Source organism: Furipterus horrens, unplaced genomic scaffold (assembly GCF_987537825.1).
Source record: "Furipterus horrens unplaced genomic scaffold, mFurHor1.1.pri manual_scaffold_6, whole genome shotgun sequence".
NCBI classification, from domain to species: Eukaryota; Metazoa; Chordata; class Mammalia; order Chiroptera; family Furipteridae; genus Furipterus; species Furipterus horrens.
In genome coordinates, this window is record NW_028327176.1 from 87954471 (window position 1) to 87966058 (window position 11588).

Consider the following 11588-nt stretch of genomic DNA (forward strand, 5'->3'; position numbering starts at 1 on the left):
ACATTTACCTAACTAACCTGGCTGAAAGTCCTTTAAATATCCCTGCCTTTTACTTCTCCATATCCAGATTCAAATTTTTCTTTCTTTTAAAGATTTTATTTATTTTTAGAGAGAGGGGAAGGGAGGGAGAAAGAGAGGGAGAAAAATATCAATGTGCAAGAGAAGCATCAATCGGTTGCCTCCTGTATACGCCCCAACCAGGGACCTAGCCCAAAACCGGAATCAAACTGGGGACCTTTTGCTTTGCACTGAACCACACTAGTCAGAGCATAAATTCAAAATTTTCTTTATGAAGCAAGTTCTGCTTTATAAGTGAAAAGTGCCAAATTAAGAAGAAAAAACATCAGACTCATTTCTTTGTCCCTTGATGAATTCCAGCTGCTCTCTCCTTCCATCCACCCCGTCCCCCGCTGTGCATCAGTCTGTGGGAAAGTTTGAGTTTTTGCTAAGGGAAAAAAACAAAATATATCTAGTGCCTGAGAGATGCAAGAAGGCAACACTGGGTTATTACTGGAAAAAGAGCTCTAGCCCCTGGACAGATAGGAAGACTGAGGCTGGAGAGGACAGGGACATCCTTGACCCAGCATCCTTGGGTGTTCGTACACCTGCTCTGAGCCTGATGGCAGCTGGTGGTAAGGGCTTAGGGTCCCTTGGACCCCCAGGTTGGGCTGATTCTTGCAGAGGTCAAGTGTCCTTATCTATCAGTGTTCTCAGTCCCTGAGGTTACAGTGCAGAGACAGGGAAGTGACCCTGGCCCCAGGCTGTCAGCTTGTAGTGGGGTCAGGCCTGGGTTGGCCTCATTGCCCCTTTGAAGACCAGACCCCTGGCCCACTGGGTCCAGTTTCCTGATGACTGAGCCATTCTTGCCTGGGTGGGGGATGGGAGTAGGGCAGCACCTGCCCCAGCCCTGGGGCAGCATGCGGCCTAGATTGGACAGCCTGATGCTGCCAACAGTTCCAGACCACATACAGTTGCCTGAGGCTCACACAGATCACAGTGGTCTGACCTGTGGACCAGCAGCTGCATGTCTGGGACTCCTAGGGACATGGAAGCAGCTAATGGAGGCCTTTGATTCGAGGCTGGGCATAGGGCAGCCAGAAGGGCATTTGCAGGGCCCAGCAGCTAAGGAAACTGAGGAGGAGCTCAGCCTGGGCAGGAGGCAGGAGGCGGCCTGCAGCCAGTTTCCCAGCGGGCTTGGGTGCATTTGCAGAAGACTTAGGGGCTGAAACCAGGGGCTCTGCATTGGTTGGGGTGGGGATAGGAAGCTTAAGTGGGTGTTTGGGACCTGGTGCAAGGATCTGTCTAGGTCAGGGTGGGCAGCACTGACGGTGTGAGATTGAGAAGTCAGCTGGGGTTTATTGAGCTCTAGTGGGCCCTGCGGGGAGAGGGCAGTGCCGGACATGCACAAAGATAAGCCTGATTGCTGGCTTTGAAGACCAGTGTGTCTACGAAGCAAACTACGGATTGATATAAAGCAAATATGTGATTATGTGGCTCTCACTTTTAGCTCTGAGTTCAGGAACACAAAACAGTGGCGGGCACCATGGTTCTGGTGGTTGGGAGAGGCTTCTGAGAAGAGATGCCTACACTGGACCTGGAGGATGGATTTGAGGGATAAGAGAAGGAGAGGAGTTGGAGTGAAGGGCTTGTGAGGGGGAGGGGGGGAGGTGGGTACAAGGGGTGCTGCAGGGTAACTCCTGGGGTGAGCCAGTGCCTGGGCAGGAAGTTCCTTCCCTAATGCAAGGCTTATGCCTATGGAGCCCTCATCCCCACAGCAAGTTGGGGCCCAGGCCTGGAATGGGGCATGTCAGACATGTCCCTCATCTCCAGAGATCTCTCTTCTGCCCTCCAGCACATGAGCAGCCCAGCCTGCTGACCACTGCTCCACACCTGCCCATCTCCCTCACGACCACACCATGTCTGGCTCCTACGACGAGGCCTCGCTAGCTCCGGAGGAGACTACTGACAGCTTCTGGGAGGTGAGGCTTTGATGCTCCCAGGACAGGCTTTGGTGCTCCCAGGACCTGGGGAAAGACAGCCTGGCTGTGTGGAGGCCCAGGCCCCCACCCACCCTATGACCTCAGGCCTCGTTCCCCAGCCCCTCGGACCTCTCCAACACCCTCCATGTTCAACAGGCTACTACCATGTACTCAGCCCAGAGCCCATCTGCCCTACAGCTACCCCTGGAGACACCCCATGGTATTTCATGATGTAGAACAGACCCCTGCTGCCCCTGTGTTCTGGGGCCCCTGGCTCAGAGTCCTGGCACTTTGCACAGGCAGGTGCAGCATTTTAGTTTATACAGCTTTTCACTGCTGCTGCTTGCCCCTTCCCTGTGAAGTGGACAGAGGGGAAAGCACTGGTAGCAGGGAAATGGACTGAGTTCAGGGAGCCCTAGAGCAACACAGAGGTGGAGACAGGACGGTATTTCAGAACCTCCTCAAATATTCGAAATTCAGAAAAAAAATTATTTTGTGTTGGCTTATGAAACCCAAAGTGAAAACTGCCAAACCTAAATTAATAAGTGTTTAATGAGATGTCTACACAACATAATATTATGTCAAGAAGTTGCAGCTCAATTCAATGCTTATGACTCTATGTAAATATAATAGATTTAGCTCACAAGAACAAAAATGAATAATTCATTTGGCCCAAGTCCAAGTTATAAAAAGCCTTCTACATTTTGTGGCAGGGACGAAATTATGTTAAAAGTGGGATAAGGGAGTGTGTAGGCAGGGGTGTGGCGCAGGATGCCAAGTCCTTGGAAAGTCAGAGGGTCCGGAGCTGCACCAGGAAGGCGGTGGCGGGCGCCCCCTGCAGGACACGGCCGCCAGGGCGGACGGGGCGGGGACACGGGAGGCCGAGAGCGCGCGAGAGCCGTGTTCGGTGCTTGGCCGCCAGGTGGGGAACTACAAGCGGACGGTGAAGCGCATCGACGATGGGCACCGCCTGTGCAACGACCTGATGAACTGCGTGCAGGAGCGCGCCAAGATCGAGAAGGCCTATGCGCAGCAGCTCACCGACTGGGCCAAGCGCTGGCGCCAACTCATCGAGAAAGGTGCCCCCACATGCCCATCCCGTGCGCACACTCCAGGCCTTAAACCCACTCTCTGAAAAAACAAACAGAACCCCAAACTTTTTATCTTGAAATAATTTTAAGTTAGAGAAGTTTCAAGAGTAGTACAGAGAACTGGATACCCTTCACCCTAATTCACCAGATAACATTTTATGACATTTGTTTTATCCCTATATGCATATTTTTGGAATCATTTAAGTTGGAGATATGCTCCTTCACCCTAAATTCTTCAGGTAGCTCCTAAGAATAGAACATTTACTTATGTAACCATAGCTCAGCTATTAAATTCAGGACATTTAATATGGCCCATATGCAAATTTTATTATAGCAATTGTTTGCTGGTCCAGGGTCCCATCCAGAATCAGGTATTACATTGAGTTGTCATGTCTCTAGACTCCTTTAGTCTAGAATAGTTTCAGATTGAAGTTTACATGTATCGGTTAATGTTTTTCTCTTCCACTAGACTCTGAATCCCATGAAGTCAAGGGCTGGGCCCACACTGCCCTGCACAGTGTCTGACACAGAGTTGGTGCCTATGTACAAAGAAACAAATGACTGTGGGATGTCTGGTCCCAGTGGCCTCCTGGTATCTGTCACCAGTTGGTTCTTCAGTTTTGCATTCAGCCAACATTCTGGAGTCCCTACTGTGTGCCTGGTGCTGTGCTGGGCTTATGAGAGCTCACAGGATGGAGGCTACCCCCCCCACCCCCCCACCATGGACTCACAAGCTGACGAAAAAGACAGGGAGTAGACACAGAGGCAGATGTAGAAGAAGAATTCAGTGAGGGCTGCAGGCTGAGGTGTGTGATAGAGTGGTCAGAGAAGTCTTCCTGGAGAAGGTGGCTATACTTGGGCCCTGGAGGGTGAAGAAAACTATAGGGAGAGCAGAAGAGGGCATTTCTGCTGCCCTGGGAATATGATGAGAGTCTCAGAGAAAGGTGTGAGGGTGTCCTCTGGGCAGGTGTCATGTAGGCCTTGTGACCCCATGGACATTTCCTCAGGCCCACAGTATGGCAGCCTGGAGCGGGCCTGGGGTGCCATCATGACGGAGGCGGACAAGGTGAGCGAACTGCACCAGGAGGTGAAAAACAACCTGCTGAACGAGGACCTGGAGAAGGTCAAGAACTGGCAGAAGGATGCCTATCACAAGCAGATCATGGGCGGCTTCAAGGAGACCAAGGAGGCTGAAGATGGCTTCCGCAAGGCACAGAAGCCCTGGGCCAAGAAGATGAAGGAGGTGCCTGGGGGGTGGGGGGGTGGCTGCTGCAGACGGGGCAAGGGTGGGCAGGGAAGCTCAGAGGGCCAGTTTGATCAGTGGGAGGGTGTCTACAGATGAGGTGGCAGTACACTGCCCTCTGGGATTGTGCCCATGAGGGAGCAGGACTGCCTTCCAGGAAGAATTATACACAGATGGGGCAGGCACTGCAGTGCTCACCATGAGCGTGGCCTAGGGGCACAGGCAGTGCCGTGCAGGGAATGCCATGCAGGGAAATATCCACAGATGGGTGGGCACTGCTCCCAAATACCTGGAGCCAGGGCCTGCATCCCTGCTGCCTCCTAAGACCATGTGCTCATAGCTCCTGGCAGAGTGGGCTGGGGGGAGGGCTTGACAAGTGACCACTTTTGCTCCTGTTCACAAGTAGGAGGCCTGCTCCCTGTTCCCTCCTCCCCACAGCTAGAGGCAGCCAAAAAGGCCTACCATCTGGCCTGCAAAGAGGAGAAGCTGGCTGTGACACGAGAGATGAATAGCAAGACGGAGCAGTCAGTCACACCTGAGCAGCAGAAGAAACTGCAGGACAAAGTGGACAAGTGCAAGCAGGATGTGCAGAAGGTGCCGGCCAGTCTGGTCTCTGGGGGCCCCTCAGAGTGGGCGGCGGCTGGCAGCTGTGGGCCTGGGTCTCACCCTCCCTTTGCCCTGGTGCCTACAGACACAGGAGAAATACGAGAAAGTGCTGGAAGAAGTGGGCAAGACCACACCCCAGTACATGGAGGGCATGGAGCAGGTGTTTGAACAGTGCCAGCAATTTGAGGAAAAGCGACTGGTCTTCCTCAAGGAGGTGCTTCTGGACATCAAACGTCACCTCAACCTAGCTGAGAATAGCAGGTAGCTGGGCGTGGCAGCAGGGTGGGCACAGGCACAGGCAGCAGAGGGTAGAACTGGTGTGCAAGGAATCCCAGGCCCCCATGTTATAGCGACAGGAAGGGGAGGGCTGAGCTTCAGGACCCAAGAAGAGGATCCAAACACAAGGACTGTCTGGGTACAAGCCAACACACACTAGGTACTCAAGAAACGTGTTTGGATGGTTGGGTGAGTAGCTAAGAAGGGGACGGCAAAGGGCACCCACTGGACATACCCACATGGAGAATGTTCATGGGGAAGGCTGCCTGGTTCCTAAGCTGAGGGTCATGCCAGCACCCTGGTCCCTGAATGGAATCCTGCCCTCACTAAGGATAAGAAGGGGCCATGATGCATCTTGCTCCCTACCTCCCCATCTCCCCTCTGCGCAGCTATGTCCATGTGTACCGGGAGTTGGAGCAGACCATCCGGGGGGCTGACGCCCAGGATGACCTCAAATGGTTCCGCAGCACCAGTGGCCCTGGCATGCCCATGAATTGGCCCCAGTTTGAGGTAAGGATGTGTGGGGATGGGAAAGGAGAGTATGAAAGGCTGGAAGGGGCCTCAGGGAGCAGTCCACAGCCTGACTGCTCCCTTGGCACCCACCAGGAGTGGAACCCAGACCTTCCTCACACCACCACTAAGAAGGAGAAACAGCCCAAGAAGGCAGAGGGGGTAGCGTTGACCAATGCCGCTGGGGTGGTGGAGTCCACATCCCAGGCTGGGGACCGTGGCAGGTGAGTGCCTCCTATGGAGCTTCCTGGAGGTCTGGGTTCTATTGAGTTTTACCTCAAGAGACAATAAATGGTCTAAATCACAGCACTCTTGGGCTCCTTACAAAGATCGTGATAGCTAGTCCTTTGAGAGCACCTAGTGTGTGCCAGGCTCTGTTCTAAGCATTTTCCGTATACTGTATTAACTCATTGAAGCCTTAAGCATTCTGAGAAGTGTGTAAATACTCCCATTTTACAGCGGGAGAAACTGATACCTAGAGAGGTTAAGTAATTGCAGAAGGTCACACAGCTAGTTAGTAAGCCTCAGAGCCAGGGTGTGATGCCCCAGAGTCTGGCTCCACAGTTATTACTCTTAACCACTAGATGGTACTGGCCCTCTCAGATGAAAGGTCCGATGTTCTCCGAGGTCCCCTTCAGCGCCCCCTCACTCTAAGACTTAGTAATAATGCTAATGGTCTTGCCTCACATCTGTTTGTGAGGGTCACTGACTCAGAACCCCTCTTAGAAGGCCCACGCCTGCTCCAGTCTTGGTGAAATATGGGCTCAGGGCTCTGACTGGGGAGAGGGGCAGCCTTAGGGATGAGGTGAGAGGCAATTTATGCTGGGTCCTCTCTCTGCTTCTCAGCGTGAGCAGCTATGACAGGGGCCAGCCTTATGCCACTGAGTGGTCAGACGATGAGAGCGGGAACCCATTTGGGGGCAATGAGGCCAACGGGGGCTCCAACCCCTTCGAGGACGACGCCAAGGGAGTGCGTGTGCGGGCACTCTACGACTACGACGGCCAGGAGCAGGATGAGCTCAGCTTCAAGGCTGGTACGGTGGGCGGAGTTGGCGGGGCGGGGCGGCTGGAACCTGGGATGGGGCGGGGCCTGAGGGCAGGGGGTGCGGGCATTGGCAGGGAGTGCGGCTGTGGGAGGGACCTGGTGCAGGGCTTGGCCAAGACCGGGAGTATGAACTGAGCCCAGGCGCCAAGACTTCAAATGGAGGGCAAGTGCGGGGCCTGAGAGTGGGCAGCCGGGTGCCTGGGGTAGAGTCAGGACCTGAGAATAGGGTTGGCGATTAGGGTCTGACAGGGACTGGGGTTAGGTCTGAACAGGGACACCCGACCTGGGAAATGAAGCTAGAGGCGGGGCGAGACCCAGATTGGGTGGGTGATTGGAGCTGGTCCTTCGGGCAGGCATTGAGACAGTGAAAGGGGAGGGTCTACGGGTCGGCCCAATACCATAGCATTGGACGGCTTACCTAGCAGTATGGGGGTGCAGGACGGGCCTCTTTGAGCCCCTGTCAAGGAGCTTCTCTGTGTCCCCCTTCCCAGGAGATGAGCTCACGAAGCTGGGCGAGGAAGACGAGCAGGGTTGGTGCCGCGGGCGGCTGGACAGCGGGCAGTTTGGCCTCTATCCCGCCAATTACGTGGAGGCCATCTAGCTGCCCTGCTCCCCCCACCACCCCTCACTCCTTGCCCTCCCTTCCTACTCTTGTCACCTTCCCTCGCCATAGAGTTCCAGACATATTTTCCGATCAAGCTTTTATTTTTTTAAAAGTCAAAACAGAACAAAACAAAAAGTACAAAGAGATGGAGCATTTGCAGGGCCCCCTGGAGGCCAGGCTGGTGGGACTTGGGGTAATAGCCCCCTGGGTAGGTGAGGGTCTTAGGGCTTAGCCCGACGAAGACATCACAACATCCGCTCTTTAGATCCCAGCAAAATGCCTCCTGAGCCCTGAGAGACGCCCCCTGGACCCTTTATTCTGCCTCAATGCCCCATCCCAACCCTTCCCCCCCACCCCTGGCTCCCAGTGCCCACCCCACCCCCGTCCCCAGCCAGGTCTTCTGACCTCCTCCCCCTGTCCCACCCTACTCCCCTTCCACCACCACCAACTCTCAGTGGCCTCCCCTCCAGCCCCAGAAAGGGGCCTCCCAGTGTTTAGTCTTCCACTGTGCCCTGGCTCCGGAGTGCCCTTCTGCCCTGGGCCTCCCCCCTCGGGACTGGTGGCACTGGAAGAGGAATAATCACCCTCTTCTCCCAGGTGTCCCCAGACTCCCTCAGACACGAAGAGGGTTGAGCTGGAGTTGGTGACAGAGTCACTGTGGTGTAGGAGGGTGAGTGAAGGGGGAGCAGGCCCTCAGACCTTCCAATGCCAGGCTCAGCTGAGGGACCAGGACCCTGCTAGGGCCCTTCTTTCTAGTTGTCTGCACTTCAGGCCTGGGCTCTTACTCAGAGCCATACCCTTCAGTACTTGCAGACACCCGCTTCCGTCCCCACCCCCAAGTCCTCAGGCAGTGGGGAGGGGCCCCAAAGCGCAGGGCAAAGCCAGCAATGGTAGCAGCCTCCTCCTATTTCCTGGGGAGGAGGACATCTTGCTCACCCACCCACCCTCCTTCCCTCCCCACTCACCCTCCCTCTTTCCCTCCACATCCATCTGAAACCGGAGGATCACCGGGTTCAGCCAGCCTTCAGGAGACCAAGCCTCGGAGTCTCCTATTCGTCTCTCCCATTCTCTTCCCTGCCTGGGGAGACACCACAGGGCCCATGGGAGCTTCCAGCCTGGGAGCATCAGGGAAAGTCTGCAGCCAACAGGAGAGGGATGGGGTTGGCAGGAGGGAGGAGCCCTGGCCCTCAGGAGCAGGGCATTCACCAGGTCTTTCTTCCTTCTCCTCACCCCCACAACCAGAACCCTAGCCCTGGAGCAACATTCCCCCTGCTGGTGGCACCTCCTCCACCCCCCATCTCTCCAAGTCTGGGTCTCAGTTAAAGGACTTTGGGGTGGGAGGAGACAAAGCGCCTGCCCAGAGCAGCAGTGTTTCCTACGGCTGGTGAAAGAAAGTAGTGCTGGATTACTACCAGGGACCAGCCTCTCCCATGGCGGTGGGGGCAGGGTGGCTGGGAAGCAGACTGAGGCAGGACAAGATCCCAGGTCAGGGACTGACTGGAAGAGGAGTCTCCCAGGACCCGTCTGCAGTGAGGCCCTGAGACTTCCTGCAGCACCAGGTGAGCCTGATGGTGATGCCACTTCCGGGCTTCAGAACTGCAGACACCCTCCTCCGTCCCATAGGACCTGGCCTCTGGGCCTCTAGCTGAAGATAGCATGTACCCCGGCCCCTCTGTCACCCATCAGCCTCTTGCTCCTTGCTTCTTCTCCCCACAGTCTACTGTTAGGTCACAGACCCCTGCCTCAAAGCCCTGGCCCTGTTCATGTGCCACAGAAGATCCTGGCATACTCTGGCAGGGGCCTGAGCTCAAGGCCAGGAAAATTGGAGGGTGTGGACAATGGCACCCCTAGGGACAGGCAAACTCCTCTCCATAGCAAGCCCCTTCTTATCAGATGTGCCCTAAGCCCGCCAGGGCCTGGAGCAAGATTTTGGAAACCTTCAGCCCTCCCATCACCAGAACAAAAGCCCCTTCTGCCTCTCCTCCAAGCAGGAGTTGGAGTTAAGGGCCTTTGCCCTGTACCACCTACTACTGGAAGTCAGGAAGCTGCCACCTCTGCACCTTGGGGCCTGGGCTCCCTCTCTCTGTGCCAGCAGTTTCCCAGCACCTGGAGAGGGGAAGTGGCCCTGGCTGTCCCCCTCAGCACTCTAGCTGCCCACTCTGGGGCAGGGACTTGAAACCCAATTCCTTCTGAGCAAGGGGTCCCCAGGCTCCTCAGGCCCCAGAGTGGGAAGGCCTCACCTGGAAGGTCCCCTGAGCTCCCGGGCCCAGACCCACCCATCAGTGCTGGTGTCAGGGCACTCAACAGCAAGCGTGGGGGCCATGCCCCTCACTGTGCCCACCACCTCCTGTAGCCCCCTGCCCGCACCCTCAATGCTGCACGGGCCGCTCTGCAGGGCTCAGCAAGTGAAGTGTTTCTTCCCAAGTTAACCACCTTCTGCGGCCCAGCTCTGCAAGGAGCCAGAGCTGCTCTGCTGTCGCCCTCTGCCACCCTTGGCTTCCTGACTCCATTAGTCCAACACTTGTGAAACTCCGAGAAGTGCTGTGGTCTCAGCAATGCACCTGTTTTGTACATGATTGTGTAATTTAAAGGTATATAAATACAAATATATATATCTATATATAGGTTGTGACTGTATGACTGTGGATAAAATCCAGAACTGTGTCAACCTGGCTGGGCCTTGTCATCTTGAGTCATGCGTCTTCTGAGGCCTCCGAGAGCTACCTGTGGTTGGGATTTCTGGTGGGGAAGGAGTGCCCAGGACCACTGGGAACTGTCCTCGCTGACCACCAATGGGCTGGGGAACTGAGGGTGGTATCTTTTTCTTCCAGGACCCTGGGTCTGTGCAGGGAGGGTTACACTGGATGCTGAGGTTCCTGAGTGGCCATTAGGGCCCTGGGTGCCTGGCGTTGAGCACTGACCAGGAAAACTGGGGCATTCAGGGGTCCCAAAGTCACAGTTCAAGGATGAATTTGAACCTGGAACAGGTTTCAGTTTTTAAAGCAAAATTCTGAAAGTGATTGCTAAGGCCAGCAGTTCCTGATCGTCCATAGCCCCAGGCAGGGCAGGGAGAAAAGGTCAGATGGAGGTTGAATCTGTTCTCCATCACATCGCCTTTCTCCCCCAAATCCACCTCCAATGACAAGAGCCTGGTTTTAGCCAAATTGAGGACTCCTTAAATAAAGGCAAAGTGTTGCCTTGTCTCATTTGCACAAGCTGTTCCGAGCAGTGATGGGGAGCCCTGGGTGCGGGTCTGTGAGGAGGGTCAAGGAATACCTAGGCTAGACGGGGTGCTGATGGGCAGGTATGTGGAGAAGAAAGAGGAATCCAGAGTTTGCAGCCAGCACACAAGGTGTCACTGGATGGGTGTGTGCCCCAGAGGGGATGTGTGCCTTGTGGCAGATCCTCAGAGCAGGAAGCTGCCCCACCCCACTCCCCACAGCTCCCCTTTCTGGAGTTTCCCACTTGCAGTCACTAATCCCCCTCCCTTCCTCCCTCCCAGCCCCCACCTGAGATCAGAGGCCTCTCCAGGCCCAGGCCCACCTGGGAATATGGAAGCAGGTGGCTCTTGGGACAAAGTTGGGGGCAGGATGGGCAGGCTGGAGGCAAAACCAGTTCAGCAGAGCCAAGCTGGGTTCTAGCCAGGGTCCCCGTCTGCTCCCTTCCAGGGGGTGAGTAGACAGCAGGGGCCCAGGAAAGCACAGGCGTGAGGCAAGGCCCCCTCCTCCTCTAGGTCCAGTTCCAGCTGACAGGTGCCAAGGTGCTGTTTGCTCACTGCCAGGAGTAAACTTTCCTCTGAAGACAATAAAATTGAGAAGGGCAGAAGGCGGCAGTACAGGGCAGCATTTAACCCTCAGTGGTCTAGGCAGCACTGCTTGGCTCCCAGTATCGTTTCCTGGAGGCCTGTCCTCGGAAGCGAAGGGTTACGGAGGTGAAGGGTGCTGACCAGTCATGAAGCAGAGAGAGCCCTGTCCTGGTGGGTTTCATTCTTGGTTCTGCTGCTGATTAGCTGTGTGAGCAAATCAGCTGCTCTGACTTGCAGTGGAAGCACCCAGTCAGCCCTCAGGGCTCCTGAACTCGGTGAAAGATGTGAGGGAAGCATGAAGAAGCTGAGCGAGCTGGTTTGCCCAGGAGAGTGGGAAGTGGGTCCCATCTCCCCTAACACACACACACACTCTGGCCACACCCTTTCCCCATCACACCCTCACACCCCACTCATAGGGCTCACAGTTTC

The 11588-nt window shown here is 55.4% G+C and overlaps 1 protein-coding gene across 3 annotated transcripts in view; it reads left to right on the forward strand.

Annotated features, from left to right (window-relative positions):
• PACSIN1 (protein kinase C and casein kinase substrate in neurons 1) overlaps positions 1-7664 on the forward strand; it is a 54751-nt gene extending 47087 nt beyond the window's left edge. For all 3 annotated transcript variants that reach the window (XM_090282240.1, XM_090282242.1, XM_090282241.1), the window contains exons 2-10: positions 1853-1979; positions 2902-3058; positions 4078-4313; positions 4752-4907; positions 5005-5180; positions 5585-5705; positions 5802-5929; positions 6552-6739; positions 7242-7664. In XM_090282240.1, coding sequence (XP_090138366.1) covers positions 1917-1979; positions 2902-3058; positions 4078-4313; positions 4752-4907; positions 5005-5180; positions 5585-5705; positions 5802-5929; positions 6552-6739; positions 7242-7351 — 1335 coding nt within the window. In that variant the 5' untranslated portion in view covers positions 1853-1916 and the 3' untranslated portion in view covers positions 7352-7664. The remainder of the gene's footprint in view (positions 1-1852; positions 1980-2901; positions 3059-4077; positions 4314-4751; positions 4908-5004; positions 5181-5584; positions 5706-5801; positions 5930-6551; positions 6740-7241) is intronic.
• Positions 7665-11588: the final 3924 nt, after the last annotated feature.